Source organism: Temnothorax americanus, unplaced genomic scaffold, assembly GCF_048541705.1.
Source record: "Temnothorax americanus isolate GAGA-0224 unplaced genomic scaffold, ASM4854170v1 Scaffold3, whole genome shotgun sequence".
Classification (NCBI taxonomy): Eukaryota; Metazoa; Arthropoda; class Insecta; order Hymenoptera; family Formicidae; genus Temnothorax; species Temnothorax americanus.
In genome coordinates this window covers 1381895-1398113 of record NW_027509442.1, presented here as the reverse complement: position 1 = coordinate 1398113, position 16219 = coordinate 1381895, and the positions used below count along the sequence as shown (strand labels likewise).

Here is a 16219-nt window from a genome sequence, read left to right as displayed (position 1 = left end):
GATTGTAAAGTATCTTTTAACAAACGATGCTTTGCCATTAAACCAAGCAAATAATGATTATTGGAAATTTGTTACAATATGCATATATTATATATACAATAAATAAAAATAATTATTTGTATATCTCTTATATTTGCATGTATCTAATAAATGTATGAATAAGAAAAAAAAATTGGGAGTTTATTTCTTTCTTACACATAATGCGTTTAATCTATCTTTCATATTTTTTATTTGCCTTATTTTAAGGTTTCAATTAAAAAATAAACTTATTTTTTGTTTCACCGAGCTATATTTATCTTCAACGAACTTTGAACTCTATTTCACTAGCTAAATATAATATTCATAAACATAAATATTATCTAATAATAAATAATAGTATTATAAACACGTGCTATTTTCGCTTCCTTCATCTTTTTTTAATGACGCACTTGGTCATTCCGTGTCTGCAAAACGTTTCTTTTCATCTTCGTGTCGAGCGAATAAATTCAATGACAAAAAAATTTGTAAAAAAAAGTTAGTGGAAACATAAAGTTAGGTACGAAAGACGGTAGAATACTGGAATGTAGAATACGGCCTTGCCGTTTGCCGTAGCGAAAAAAACGCTCCATGAAGTTGGCCGCGAGACGGAGCGCCGAGCGCAGTGAACATCCGAAACCTAACCTAACCTAACCTAACCTCCGAAACGCAGCCGTGCCGTGAGACGCGATTTCGAGCGATTTTTTAGGCTTGACCCTTCCGCGGCGGAGCGCACGTGTGTGTCTGGGTACGAGTGACAAATCAACGTGATATTCGACACGTGTGTTTCCGCACGTTCGAGCGTTAATCGTCCCGAATCCCGTTTTGACGACTGACGCGTGAATCGATTGTCATGTCGAATCGTTGGGCAAACAACCTAATCCGGCATCCGGCCTAGTTAGTTCGCATGTCTCACACATATCGCGAACAAGGGTGGAGATATAAATATAATTCTGGTGAGTTTCGATGCTGTATAAGTCGCGCAAAAATGACGTTCGCTCAATATCGGAAACGAAAATCGGCGAAGCGCTTCCGGAAAAGTTGAATTAATTGAGAATTAGAAACCATATGAGACCATTAAAATCCACGAGTTGAGAGATTGCATCATATTTACTTTTAATATATTAAACGTAATACAATATATATATATATATATATATATATAATAGAAGAATGTATATTATTTTAATATCTATTTTATTATGTTCCTCTTTTTATATTATTTATTATATATGTTACAAATATATATATATATACATTTATTATATTTTTATAATTCTGTAACATATACATTTAAAGGTGAAGCTACAATTGGATTTCTGACAATTAAACAATTTATCACCAATGTATCAGCAGCAATTATTTATCACACTTATTGACAAAAGGATAAGATTATGCCTTGCAGGTGCATTTTTATTTCAAAGATGACGTGTTCGTTTCAAAGAAACATTATTTTTTGCTTTTGGTTTTGTAATGCAAAAAAATCAGAATTTTTTTGTATATTATTTATATTTATGATAAATACATAAATTTTTAATGCGTTTTATTTGTTTATTGGCACACGTGCTAAAAAGCTAAAAAATATTTTCTTTCCTTGAAAAATTGAAAAAACTTGCCATTCTTTTTCCAATATTAAAAAAGATATCTTCTATTTTTGCATTTTGCGCTCGTTTTTCATTACCATGCATATAAATATCTCAAGTGCAAATTATTTCACGAATATTTGTACGTGTTGAGGGAGCCCATGATTAAACTTAATTGCTTGAAAGACCTGTTTCGGTATAAATAACACTTGCTTGACTGCTTGTTTATAAAAAAAAAAAAGCTGCCCCAGGGTACATCCGCACAAGGTGCAAGGCTTACGAGACTGATATTTAGAAGTCTATAAATAACAACGGATAAGCAAAATCAATACTATCCTCAGAATGAATCTAACATTATTCTATCTCCATCTTAAATTACAGTTATTTCTTTCTAAATGTATATATATATATATATATATATATATATATATATATGAAATAAGTGTTTAAATAAATAAAATATGCGAGATACCTCGGTTAAGGACGTTCACCGGCAAAATCGTTTTCTTAGAAATTTTCTTAAACTTTCAGTATATGTTTAATTAAACGCGTTTTATACGTAGGCGTTTTATTCAATGCCCCTTGCGGTACTAAAATTTAAGATATTCAGCTTCAAAGTTCCGATTTTTAACACGGGATCCCTATGTTGAGCTCTCTCGACACGGACATTTTAATGAATAATAAGTACAGTTTTCTTAGAATTTTTTTGGAAAAATAGTATAAGATGCCTCATATCATTAGTAACGTGTGACAATAAAGTTCGATATAGCAAGCGGTATTTATTTTTGAGAAATAGTCGTCTAAAGAACACTATCGGACATAATTTTCGTCTGCTCGAAGGCAGGGAGAGGGAGAGATCACTGCGAGACTTGGCAACGTTGCTACCGCTGCGACATGGATTAAGTAGAGAACGTCAAGATCTTATGGGCAACGTTATTTAAATCAAGTTATTTAGGCCCAGTTCAACAGTGGCCAGTTAGCTTAACTAGTAGTTAACTCTCACTCTCCGTCTCTATCTAACCTTTGAGTTAAAAAGAGACGGAGAGTGAGAGTTAACTACTAGTTAAGCTAACTGGCCACTGTTGAACTAGGCCTTAATATTTTTTCTTTATGATTCATTATTATTTACTTTTAGAATGCTCAATAAACAAGTAGAACGTACTCATTTATGATTGGTATTGGAGAAATGGAAACGGAACAAAAATTTGTGCCAGATCGAGTAAAGCTGGATTCAGACAGGACGCGTCAAGCAGTGAGCCACAACCCAATCAGCGAGGTGATATCAGCAGAGGCGTAGAAAATATCGTCTCGCTGATTGGTTGCTACTCGCTGCTTGACACTTGACGCGTCCTGTCTGAATCCAGTTTAAAGCTGCGCGGCTAGACGAGTTTCAGACTTTTACGCACGGAAGTAGTTGTCAACCATATCATTACTCCGTGAGTCTGAGTTGAGCACAACTGCCACCGCTCGCTCTCCACTGACGTAGAATGCCGAATGTCGTTTCGCAACCACTTGCCTCCTAATGACTCGACAAAGGTTATTTAATGCTCCGCGCAATTTTATTATTACTCCTATGTCAGCATGTCGTCACGAGGTCTTTCATAGGTTACGAATAACATCAAAGTCTTATCAGTTTTAAGGCCCGGACACACACTTCTGCACAACGCATACGGCGTAAGCGTAAGAAAATTAATTGGTCTGTTCTCTTATGCCCGATCTACAATAGCTGTAGTAAGCTGTAGTAAGCTTCAAGATGTAAGAAATTGTCCAATCACAGTCGATTATTCTCCTCACATTTGCCTGTAATTGGTCAATTTCTTACGGCTTGAGGCTTACTACAGCTTACTACAGCTATTGTAGATCGGGCATTATGCACATGTATATGGACCAATCAGTTTTCTTATGCTTACGCCGTATGCGTTATGCAGAAGTGTGTGCTCCCCGCTTTACGTGGTAAACCCCGAGCATGATGTATTTCCTTAATATCCTGTATAAGAAATAAATATTGAAATGTTTATTTTTAATTTAATTTTGTTGAAACTCTTTTTTCATGTTTATTTAACTCCAATACAAACAGGTATTCAATCTTAAAGACGAAGTAAGTTATATATTAAAATATATATATACTTACACGTGCCTATATTTTTCCTAACTTCAATAAATATCTTGTAGTTTCATTTTACTCTTTATTGCCAACTTGGCTTTTATTTTTTTATTGTTTGGAATAATATATAAGCCTGAATGAAAGTGAGACAAGAATTAAAACAGGGACGTATACTTTTTAATAAGAAAATATTTACGCGCATAATTATAAGTTAAAAATTAATCCTAGTACCTTTAAAATCTACATTTTTTTATTTAATCGTTGAATACATACTAGCGTTTGACCAGTTTCTTATTTTTTGTTTATCTTCGGTTTTAATATTTATTTCTCTTTCTAAATGAAAAAAATACAAACGTATTTGTTGGAATTTTAGAACAAATAGCTTAAAATTTAAAATAATTGATTTAAAATTTAAAAAAAGGTATTTCTATAGAGAACGCGGTATTTCTATTTTGAATACGGTAATTTTAACAATACAAAAAAATACTGAGATATGTTAGATTTAAGATGAATAGTCTTTTAATTGGTATAGCCTAACTAGTGTTTATTTTTTGAGACTTTAGCATAGGTAAAAATAAAGTAAACGGCGCTTTTATAATTTTATACTATAAATACTAAGAACTCTTTGAACTCTTTTCTATCTTCCAGCTAAATAAATCCAGCGATATCCATGCATATGATCGAGTTTAAATATGTTTAGTACATTCGTCGAGGGACGATCAAAAAAGAGAAAATATATGGAGAAAGTAATGGAAAATGAATGCTCGTCGTGTTCTAATGCGTTTCGCTTTCTAAATTTGCAAACCATGCACGTAATGCAAATGGGCGATGATGATTTCCTGCGTGTAATACGATAATACATTAGTTTTTACAATGCTAGTCTTGGCGAATTTTTGATTTTAGAAGACATAGTACAGATACAAAAATAACTTCGTAAATAGGAATAAAAAATTGTAAAAAAGATAGTACAACATTTGATCTCTAATCTAGTAGCGTTTAATTTTTTTTTCTTAGAAAATATTATTTCTCCGCGAAATACTTCACAATATTAAAAATATAACAAATAGAATTATCCGTATTTGATGTTTTCACTTGATATTTTGCGCTCTAATTATAATATTGTACATAAAAGTAAATTATTACGATAACGTTTTAAAGAGCTGTTAAATTCTTACCATGCATGGATTATTTCATTAAATAATTATTTACTATAATCGTGTGTGACAGAGTTCAACAAGGTAAACCATGGGATCTCTATTGGGACGTATGTGACGACGCATAACGCTTTTACTTTCCCGGACTTACTATATTCGAAAAGAAACTAATGGAATCATTGAAAAAGAGCGATTCCTCGGGGACCGAATCGAGAGATGAGAATGGAAAAGATAAATGTCACAGTGATGACGCTGATAATATACAGGATAAAATGAAGAAAGTGGAGGTGAAAACGTCTTCACCTACGAGTCTATTGGCCAGGAACACCTTAGTGTTACCTACTGGAGTCATCAAACCCAATCAAAACAAGCTAGTGAAAGCAAAAACCAAGACAATGCCATCGTCTGGGTCTGCTACCGGTAAGAACGTACATATTATGATTCCCCTAAGTGACCTTTCAATTCATTGAAGTAAGAGCGATAGTAGGGTAAACTCGAGTAAGATGGCCATACCAGGAAAGATGGCCAACCCATGTTCATTCGATGTTTCATGGCGACCTAGACTGAAAGAACATAGCCATCTTACCCGAGTTTACCCTATTTTGAGTCATACTTTTTACTTCACATTTCGTGAGCTAAAAAAAATTGTACGAAAAAGAGCATGTAAAAAAAATAAGAGAAAAAAATTTACAAAAATTGCGATTTTTTAAATCGTGACACTTTCTCATATAATTTTCGATAAAATTCTTCAAATATCAAAATATCTAAAATTAGAAAAGTATCTAAATATTTAGGTCATACCAAAATAATTATGTACGAAAATTGGCATATAACACGAGGATTCCGTTTTTGCGTTCATTTTTATTCACGATTTATATCACCTTATCTGTGATAGTCTTAGTGTTCTTAATCAGATAACACACTTGTTTAATCGATTAAATAATCGATAGCCTTTCCGTGTTACTGACGCGTCTGCGGTTAATCTTGATACGCGGAGAAGCGCGCTCCGACTGGCGAGAGATCCTGCGTGTTGAGCTGAGCGTCGTCCCATCGCTACTATATTGATCTACCTGTCTCAGGGTTATATTCGGCCGCGTGTTTCAGCGCAGTACCCTCCGGTCCTTCACCACGATATCACCGGAATCTAGTATCTCGTTTCTCGTCGCCGACGAGACTCGCGATCTGCATCGCATTTCCGTCCCAGTTTCAAAAAGCCATCGCAGTGACTATATTGCTTCTCGATAATGTAGATGTTTTTGCCATTCTTTCTCGGATATGTCCTCGTATTAGGTGAACGATTCTGTATATCGTTAGTCGCGTGTCACTTCATCGCACACGAATCTTAAATAATTAAGGGTTTTCCTCATATCTTTATTATTAGTACGACGAATCGATGGTAACCCGAGCCAAGCAGCCTACTCTTATGTTATTCGGAACGACTTAACTAGACAAAGGAAGATCACTTGCTTCTTCATTAAAGTTCTAGTCAATCCAGTGTATTTTAACATAAATTTATGTTCTGCAGTTCTGCATAAGATATTCTCCAACGATTATTATTTTTTTCATTAATAGATTTTTTGACGAAAATTTGAGCCAACTTTTTGGGTCATGTGAGAGCTTGTGATAAAAAATCTGTTTAGTTCCAATTAAAAAAAATTTTTTTAATTGTTATACGGCTTGTACTAAATTAAGTTCAAAATAAAAACAATTCTACTAATAGATTCTACTTGATATTTATTTTAGAAACGAACGAAACCTTTTATAATGTGTAATGCTAAATTATACTTTTATTATAGCTTGGCTGGTGAAAAAACTAGGTTTATCAAAAGATACCTACTACGTTTATCAAAATAGATCGATAAATGTGGAATATTTTGTGGATATACTATATTGCACTAAACGAGAAGAAAAGAGAGAGAGGAAGAGAACGTAGTAAAAATTATTTAAATACAGTATCATGTTATTATGAATCCATTAAACTAAAACGGAAAAGGATATATAAGATATTAGATATCAAACAGGTGTTGAATTATCGGCATATCGAATATTGGATTAAAAATGTTCAGTCGGTGGCAAACGAATATCTGCCTATCTGTGAAATCTGTTTAAAGTTAAATTCACAGGATATTTCCGTCTCATGAATTAACTAGTTGTTTGTAATTATATGTACTTTAATTGATTTTAATTAGTTTTAACGGTAATAACCATCAGTATATAAATTCGTCCAATATGTACATATTATTAGTATGTATTTTCTCCATATATCATATCATTTACGCATCGCATCATCGATATCACCCGTGACATTATTACGTCTCTAACGTTCGATACTAATAATACGTTTCGTCCGTTTCTTTGAAGAAAAAAAAACTGAGCTCCTTGTTTACTTCACCTACTTTGTTTATTCCTTCGTCTTGTTTATCTCTTCATTGTTAAACGCGTTAAGAAAACTCAAGTTTCCCATGTTATCAAGGCAAAATCCGCAAATTGGCACCTTTGTTTCGCGTTTTACACGAAGACAATTGCAAAAATGATCGTGTCTCCGCAATTCCTGTTGTCCCGATGAAAAAATGCCACGATGTTGCGGCGCTTCTTTGGTTTCCGCCGCGGATCGCAATGGATCTCCGCAGAGCCTCGGTCTGCAGATCCAGGACGGTTAGTAATTAGTAATTAGTGTAATTGCCAATTAATCTATTTTCTCAATCGCGTTTGCGTGCACCCTGCACGTGCACGTGTTTATTGTAGATAAATGACGCCCTTATGCTCCCGACCACTAATTTGTACGGTAATGCGTAGATCGAACGACGTCAACTTTCAAACGTTAAAAATGTTACGAATAACTTTGTTTTAACAACATAAAAAAGTGGTAATGTTCGTCAGATAAAAAGATGTTAACTAAGAATTTATGAGATATAATTGAAATAGTAAAAGCGTTATAATTGATTATGGATAATTAATTATATATAAGTCAAATAATAAAATTAAATTATATGGGAATTAACTATTTAATAATTACATATATAATTAATTAGTAAATTGCATAATATATATGTTGTATAATTCATTCATGAACTGTATAATAGCCTAATGATTTTGGGATATAAATATGATATTGTTTCATAGCCCCAAGTATCTAATGCAATTTAGAGAAAAAGATATAATGAAATAACATATATAATAAATTTCTATCTTTGTTTTTCTTTTTCACAGGAAACCCACGGAATAAGACAGCCTTAGCACCGGGGCATAGTTTGATGGATTGGATCCGTCTAGGTAATTCGGGAGCCGATTTAACTGGAGTCGGTGGTGTACCACAAGTCGTAACGTTATCCGAGCTTGCTAACCATAATAAGCAAACCGACGCTTGGATCGCAATCCGAGGTTTGTTTATTTCTGTACGTTATACCCACTAAAAGAGACTCACTTTACCATCGACAACTTGCGAAATATTTAACATACACGGGGAGAATTTTTTTTTTTTATATTTTACCCTTAAATTCACTACGAACTTGGGACAACTTGGCAACCAAAGAATTTTTAAAATATACAAAAGGCATTTTACAAACGACGTGATAAAAATTACCAAGCAGATTGATAGTTTGAAAAATTATTGAAATTTCCTAGATATATTTTAGTAAAATTAATCAAACGTATTTTATATTTTAATGTAATAGATAGATATTAATATTTTTTATTACGGTAGATATTAATCAGAATAGCTCGCATAAAATTCTTGGTGGTACATGTTGTTCCAAAACTACCATGATTTCAGGGTGAATTTTAAGAGAAAATTCTCTCCGTGTACCATTAGCAGTATATCGCTCATTTTTGTTATAACGTTATTTATATATTAAATACTTTAATTATACATATAAAATAATCCAGAATATTAAATAGTTTTGTCAGATTATTAAATTATTCAATGATAGAAATTAATTTGCTAATGTAATTAATTTTTTGCCACTTATTGATTTATATCGACGAATTTGATATCACTCAGCTTGAATTCTAGTTTTCATAATTGGTTTCAATTACAGGGGTTGTATTCAACGTTACACGTTACATGGATTTCCATCCAGGTGGAGTCGACGAATTGATGAGAGGTGTCGGGAAAGACGCCACAAAGTTATTCGATAACGTAAGATCTTCCACTTTCCCATCCTACATATTATATCATTATATCATTTCGATAAGCGGTAATTCTTTTTATGTACCCGTAGATCGTTAATTCCAGGTGCACGCTTGGGTGAATTATCAGAGCATTCTGCAAAAATGCGTCGTAGGCAGATTAAGTCGCGGAACTTCCTCCACGTCGAGCACTTCCTCCATAACGGAAAAGTCGGTTACGGATGCGAACAACTGTCTGCCCGTAACGTTAGTTCGGAGCAAACATCCCACTGGTAAGTAGCCCATTGTAGCAGTTGCATCGTATTGTTTTCTAGGTCATTTATATTTAGAAAAGCATTACTGGAGTAATAAATCGTAGATAGTATTGGCTCATTGGCTCATTACAGAAGTTTGTATTGTTCTTATGCGACACGAACGAGATACTTTTCTGTAAATCGATGAATGTCAAAATTCTACTACTTCTCGAAGTATGATCATTCACGAACATTTATAAAATATTTTAAATTATTTCTTTATTTAAGTAATGTCTCTGTGTTTAATGTGTACAGAATTTATTACTATCATATTTGTTAAATTAGTGATTTACAGTTAAAATGTTAGATAGAGATAGTTGTGACAAATGACAGAAATATCGAATTTTAGATGTAGGACAATGATCAGAGTAAACTTTTATTATTTCAGCACAAAAGACAGTTGATGAAAACTCGGCGGTTTCACCTAATGTGAATATAGATTGGCGGCAAACATCTAATTCTATTACACTCTTTTATCAAGGCATACGCGACTACCCAGGAATATATTATCAATTACAAAGGTTCAGTGACACGAAAATTATCTTCAGATTAACTTTTGAAAAGTACATTATTGTCCACGAGCTTGAATTAATCGCAGATGTGGAATGGCCGCCAATGTATAAAAGAGATTTCGATACAATGCAGGTAAATTATTTAATCAATTCATAAATGGTTACATACTTTTCGGCGCGCATTTCGTAAACTCAAGAAACGTATCTTGTATGTTGTAGGTAGACTTTACGTTTACGAAGAGGCTTAAAGATATTTGGAAATCTCAGGGAAATCATACATTATCGCGGGAATCAATCACAAACAAACGCACATACAAAGAGTACGAAGTACTCAGTAATACACCCCTTTGCAAACTAGTTAATTTGTTAGTTTTACGTGCCAAAGATTTTTTAGAACTAATTCCCGTCGGTAGACACATAGAAGTCAAAATGAATGTAATGGGTAAGCAGTAACATAGATATGTTTTTATCGATATACAATATTTGTTTTTTAACTTTTTATTGGTAAAATGTAATTAAGTTTACATTTCACCAATAAATATTTTTGCATTCGTAAAAATGTTTTTAAAAATATGCTGATATAATATTTTTGTACGTTTTTCGCACAGGAATGGAAGTATCTAGGAAATATACGCCTGTCCCACCGTGCCTTCATCCCGAAGATATGGCGCCAAATTACAAGCCTGATTGCATTTGCTTGATGATAAAGCGATATCCAAATGGCGCGCTTAGTCCGTCCATCACCAAATTACAACCTGGCCAAACTCTTACAATGAGCAATGGTTTAGGTGCCTTTGTAGCTGAATCTTTCGATCGGTATCCTGTCATTCACATGCTGGCAGGTGGAACAGGTTTAACCGCGATGTTAGGAATAATTCAGCGAGCTTTAGCAAGGCGCAGTGTGTAAGTATTAATGTACTCCATTTCAGGAGTACATTAATTTCTCTTTTTATTTATAAACGGTAATATCTTGTTAATATTGAAAAGACAGATAATATGAAATAAAAATCAAAAAGAAAAACATGATGTTAAGCATTAACAATAATATAGAATAGTTTGACTAATATATAACATTATTTATTTCTGTTTATCTTTAAATTGATTTGAAATCTTTTTCAGAAAATTAATCAATCTTCTAAATTTCAATAAGGATGAAGACAATATGTTTTACGTGGCGCAGCTTGACAAAGTAGCTGCAGAGAAGAAGTAAGTACACGCGCACATGGAAATACATATAATATGTGATTTAAAATTTAACAGAGAGAAACTAATGTTTAAAATAATATGTGATCATTGTAAAAATTTATATATGTAAAATGGATGAAATGTTAGCGGACGATATATGATATTGATACGTGCTACATAATAATATCATATGTCAAAAATTGAGGTCCATCGTGAATCGAAATATTGTATAGAATACGAAATATCGTATATCTATTAAAATAACAAGAGATTTTACCTGAAAGCCTACTAATATCTTGTATTTATTTGTCAGGTTCAAAGTTACACATATCCTTTCGCAAGCAGGTGATAAATGGGAGGGTAGACGCGGTACTGTATCCGACAAATTATTGAAAGAATTGATTGGCGAGTGTTCATCAGAGGGATGTATATTTACGTGTGGACCAAAAGGATTTACGTTATCTGCGAAAAAGTACGTGACATTTTTTACTCATTAAACGTATATTATATTTTTTATAATTTAGTAAGTGGTAAATGTGATTATTTTTTATCATAAAAAGATAAAGATTATTCTGATTTAATGGTCATTTTCAGCACTTTGCTGTCTCTTGATTATTTAGATGTCATTTTGTTTCAGGTGTATCCAGACACTTGGTTGGGAACCTCCTCAAATATATGATTTCGACGACTAATCGTCTGCGCTGAAAGTATATACGTGCCATATACATACATATATATACATATATATATATATATATATATATATATATATTCTCTTTCCTTTCAGAGAGTCTTTCTAGAGAGCCTAATAAGATATGAAACTCGTACCTGTCAAACCACGTTTAGTTAAATATTAGTACAGATGTTCTGTGACATCTATGTGAACTGTCATTGATGTGTCTATCGTCAAGGCGATATTTTTCTGAAATTATGAAGATTTTTAAGCACTTTTACTCCCATCTCCGCCCATAATGATACATTCTTAGCTGCGATAAATTGTAATACTGTACGTAAAGTAGATACTTGCATGTAATTTTACAATCAGGTAATATAGCAACTAGAAAAAAAAGGCGAACTTGTTGCGTGATTTAGATAGAAAAACAACGTATGCCTCACAACATATGAAAGATTCCATATGATTCTATTGAAAACATTCTATTGAAAATGTTCGTGTTTCAGAGGAAATATCTATTTTAAAAATCTGTCTTTTCATACGGATCTAACAGTAAAGCTATATAATTTCATATATAATTTCAATTTTATATAGTTTACTAGAGTCATTCAGCATAATCACATTGGATAATATACATATTTTTTCTGTGAGAATTTGAAGCGCGCATAGTAAATAACGCACAATTAAATAAAAGGGAAAAAACACATAATAAAAGTGAGTAATCTAGCATAGACGGTTCCTTGATTATGATTGTAGACTGCGCATACTTTGTAGGATCAATATGTGATATTTTTAATTAATATCATGAATTTGTTCGTTAGGTTCATATGTTGTTAATGCGCGTTGTTAACACGCCCTATTTTTATGTAAATAAATTAAGATCATATAATTGTTCTCTGAGGAAAGATGGCATAAGATGCTGTGCATTTATACATTTAGATATGTATACCGATAATTGAAAAAATAAATGCATATAGAATGATTGAAAACTGTTGAAGTATATTGTATTTTTATATTGAAATATAATGACAGCATGTCATTTTAAAACGTGTTGTTACATTAATTAACGAAAAAGTTTATTTTTCGAGAGATAATTTTCTTGGCGAAAAATAATTGCGATTAATTCTTATCTACTAACTCTTGATATTAAATAATTTTTAACGATTAAATACCCATTAAACCGGTACTCACCAATTAAATGACCAATTAAATTTTACATTTTCGAAATTCAACTGTGTGCCTTGACGTCATTTTTATCTCCGTTTCGCACGTGGGAGATATGTACATGTCTTCTTTTTATTCTTGACGTAGATGCTTTTATCTTTGTACAGTTGAAAAACTTTGCGATGCGACTAAATTTCTCATTTCTTCCTTCCTCTCGGAGGCACGTCCGAGAGCGAAAATCGCGAAAATAAACCGCGCGCTTTTGCCTCCGCTAAATTTCTTAGACTGAAAAACTGCCGGGCGCGCGAATCTCTCGAGCATGCATCGTAGATGGCGGAGGATGTAAATTCTCACCTTCAATCTCTCCGAGACGCTCCGCCACCCCCAATAATGTACACGGGTATATTTTTCTGGGCAACCCGGAGGAAGAGGGCGAGAGAGCGTAATAACGTCCCACCCGTTCCCCCTTACCACCCCTCTCCCCTGACGAGCGAGGGGTTTTCACAAAAGGGCCCCGTCGCGACCGTTCGACCGATAAGGGAACTTTCCATAATGCAAAACTTTGCGGCCGGCTTAATTTTCCGGCGCCGCGTACAGAAGTGTCTATTGATCGCGGTAAGTTTCTCCCCCGCGATATGACGTAACGACATCGCGCAGGCAGGCGGCAGGATGAATGTCTTTCGTGGCCCGCGTCGTCGACGCGAAGAAAATTAAGTATGTCACGGGCGACGCGCCGCCATTGGGAACCGCTCGCGCGACCTTCTCGACCACTCCGCGTCCCTCTCAAGCTGGCCGCGCATATAATCGCGTGGAAGAGCTCGGCAGCGTTTCCGCAATTCGCAAAATTGCAACAGCAGCAGTAGCTCTTTCGAGAGTTTAACCAGCTCGTATACGCGAGAGGATACTTGGGCGCGTTTGTGCAATCGGTGTTCGTCCCTACTATATTTCGTTAAAGACGATATCGACAATTCACGCGATAAGCATTTAATTATTTAATATATTATTTAATTGCGCGCTATGGTAGTTCTGGCGTGATCTCTTAGCGTCTGACCTTTCAGTGGTATCTTTGGTCGCTGGTGACCGGAGGCTATCGAAATTTTTAACCGCTTATAAAAAAGAGAGAAATTATATTGTTTAATATAAATTTTTAACTTTAATGAGGATGAAGTGGGGCTAGGCCTTGGGTTAGGCTGACCGGGGCATGACCCCCGCCCCCAAACCGTGATTTTATTATAGTTATCAATCAGGATACCGGAGAAGCTACAGTCCCATTTGGTGCGCGTGATCTTGTGTAGTAAAAAAAAAAAAGTCGACAAAGAATTACAAAATATAAAAATATTTTCTAGGCTCTAGAAAAGTCTTCTATTTTCGAGCCTATCCATTTTTCAAGGCAATAGATTATATAATATACATATATTATAATATACTTTTACATTCTTAATGTTTTAATTTTTTGTTTTTTTTCTGCAATAACTATAGAAATAAATAATATATTCGATAAATATATTTTTTGCATGAGATTAAGTAACACAGAACTTTACCGCTCCGTTAATTATCATTTTAGATAAAATAATTTTAATATAATGTCTAATAACTGTTAGAAAAAAGAAAACTGTGTTCGTGATTCTTTTATATAATATATCTCATTTCTCACACACATACACATATATTTTATTTACGTTTGTAATATAATTTTACAAATCCATTGCCTCGACATTGAAATAAAGAAATAACTCACCGGCTGATGCGCAACAGCGGAGTCGTAATCCTGCGTTGATCTGTAACACAAAAATATTTTCACATTAAAGCAGTGTCCAAGATATAACGAATACTTCAGGTAAATAATTATATCGCGCCCGTTACATTTTTGAAACGTTATTTTAACAGAAATGTACTAATGCGAGAAGAAACAATCTCGCTCACCGCAAAAGCGGCCGCATATTTCCGCATTGTGTTCGCAACATGTTCGCAAAATTAATCCGCGAAAAATCGTGCAATAATATTACGACCGTGCGAGTAAGAGAGCTAGACGTTCGCGATGTAATAATTATCTCTTCTCGCATATGTCGGAGATCGAATTCCGAAATTACGATGCGTCGGAGTTAAACCGGATTAAACCTCGAACGAGTAACGAGTATATATTTACGTAAATAGACGAATCAAGTCGCGCTTGAAAAAGTGACCCAATCCGCCACGGGACAGCGAAATATAATAAAAGAATAATCGAGAGCTCGCACCAAGCACACGCGAAGAAGAAAGCCACCGCACTGTGACTCTTTTACGCGAATATAACGCACGAGTTGCGAGTACCCGAGATTTTGAGATTTTAATAACGAGTGATAATCACTCACCCCACGGTTGCTCCGCTGTCGCCCGATGCCTCCCCAGACCTCGTCCTCCTCTCCTCGATTGGTCCTCCTCCTCCTCCTCCTCCGTTGGTCCATGTCACATTTCAGCGAATATCAGCGATATCGTCGCTTGTGATACGCGCGACACTTTCGACTCGACACTTTTCACGGCACTCCCGGTTATTAAATTTATTAATCTCGATCGCGACGCGGCGCGTATTATACTTTGTTACACGGTGACGAAAGAATTATCGCCGATCTCGCAGGTAGACGACGTAGACGTTAACATGGCGGAAAGAATTTCGATCGTAAATCACGCGGCCAACTTCACTCGGCTCGGCACTCTCGCCAGGAGCAACCGTCGCGAGGATGCTACACTTTGTTGCTCGTGGTGAGGCGAATTTGGTCAATTCCAATTAAATCATCCATTTATGAACACACACTACTGCAGCTATCGTGAAATATCAATATTCGAAGCAAAACCTACGACGTTAATAGAGACTGTGATCTGTGATCGCTGATATATTGCGAGTCAAGTTTTTGACGGTTGAGAAAAACGAGACCGCGATCGTCCGAAAGAATGTAATCGAAAGTCGACGTTACCGAACGCGATATACCTCGTCGGTATCCGTATAAATTCCGCGAAGCACATTGTGTTAAATATGAACGTTCGATATACCACAGTTTTTCGCAATCTCAACTGCCAGTCTGCCACGCCAGACCGAGGGACCCGGCGCCGGCGACCGGCATCGTATAACGTTACTCCGCGATGCGATTCGAGAACAATGACGTCAGAGAGTGGGGAGAGCGGGTCGCGAGCGCCGCGGTATTCGGTAAACATGAGTAGGGGGAGGGCAGAGTGGGGGTAGGCTGATACGCGTACCGAACGCGCGCCGTGCCTAGTCACCTTATCTCCCGTACTCATGTTACCGCGACGCTCGCCGCTCGCGACCCGTTCCGTTTCCGACGTCGTTGCTCTCCGATCGCAAAATAATACACGAATCTCGCCGGCTCCGACTGTTCGGATTACCGAGAAACTGTGATATATCGAGTGATCAGC

General features: G+C 35.2%; 1 protein-coding gene and 1 long non-coding RNA gene across 6 annotated transcripts in view; one reads left to right on the top strand and one right to left on the bottom strand.

Annotated features, from left to right (window-relative positions):
• LOC143900639 (uncharacterized) overlaps window positions 1-15859 on the bottom strand; it is a 40832-nt gene extending 24973 nt beyond the window's left edge. Inside the window, exons 1-2 of the long non-coding RNA XR_013257844.1 lie at window positions 15163-15859; window positions 14550-14589 (exon numbers count right to left, since the gene is read on the bottom strand). This is a non-coding gene — a long non-coding RNA (uncharacterized LOC143900639). The remainder of the gene's footprint in view (window positions 1-14549; window positions 14590-15162) is intronic.
• LOC143900629 (cytochrome b5 reductase 4) lies at window positions 651-12636 on the top strand. Of its 5 annotated transcripts, XM_077412212.1 has the most exons (12): window positions 651-971; window positions 4930-5276; window positions 8067-8237; window positions 8894-8994; window positions 9091-9256; window positions 9666-9922; window positions 10009-10231; window positions 10398-10692; window positions 10909-10995; window positions 11288-11446; window positions 11612-11681; window positions 11762-12636. In XM_077412212.1, the coding sequence occupies exons 2-11, from the start codon at window positions 5027-5029 to the stop codon at window positions 11664-11666; spliced, it is 1764 nt and encodes a 587-aa protein (XP_077268338.1). In that variant the 5' UTR covers window positions 651-971; window positions 4930-5026; the 3' UTR covers window positions 11667-11681; window positions 11762-12636. The 5 variants fall into 5 exon arrangements, with proteins under 5 accessions (XP_077268338.1, XP_077268337.1, XP_077268341.1 ...); XM_077412211.1 differs by having other exon boundaries at window positions 11612-12636; XM_077412215.1 differs by lacking the exon at window positions 651-971 and adding an exon at window positions 7330-7511 and having other exon boundaries at window positions 5138-5276; window positions 11612-12636.
• Window positions 15860-16219: the final 360 nt, after the last annotated feature.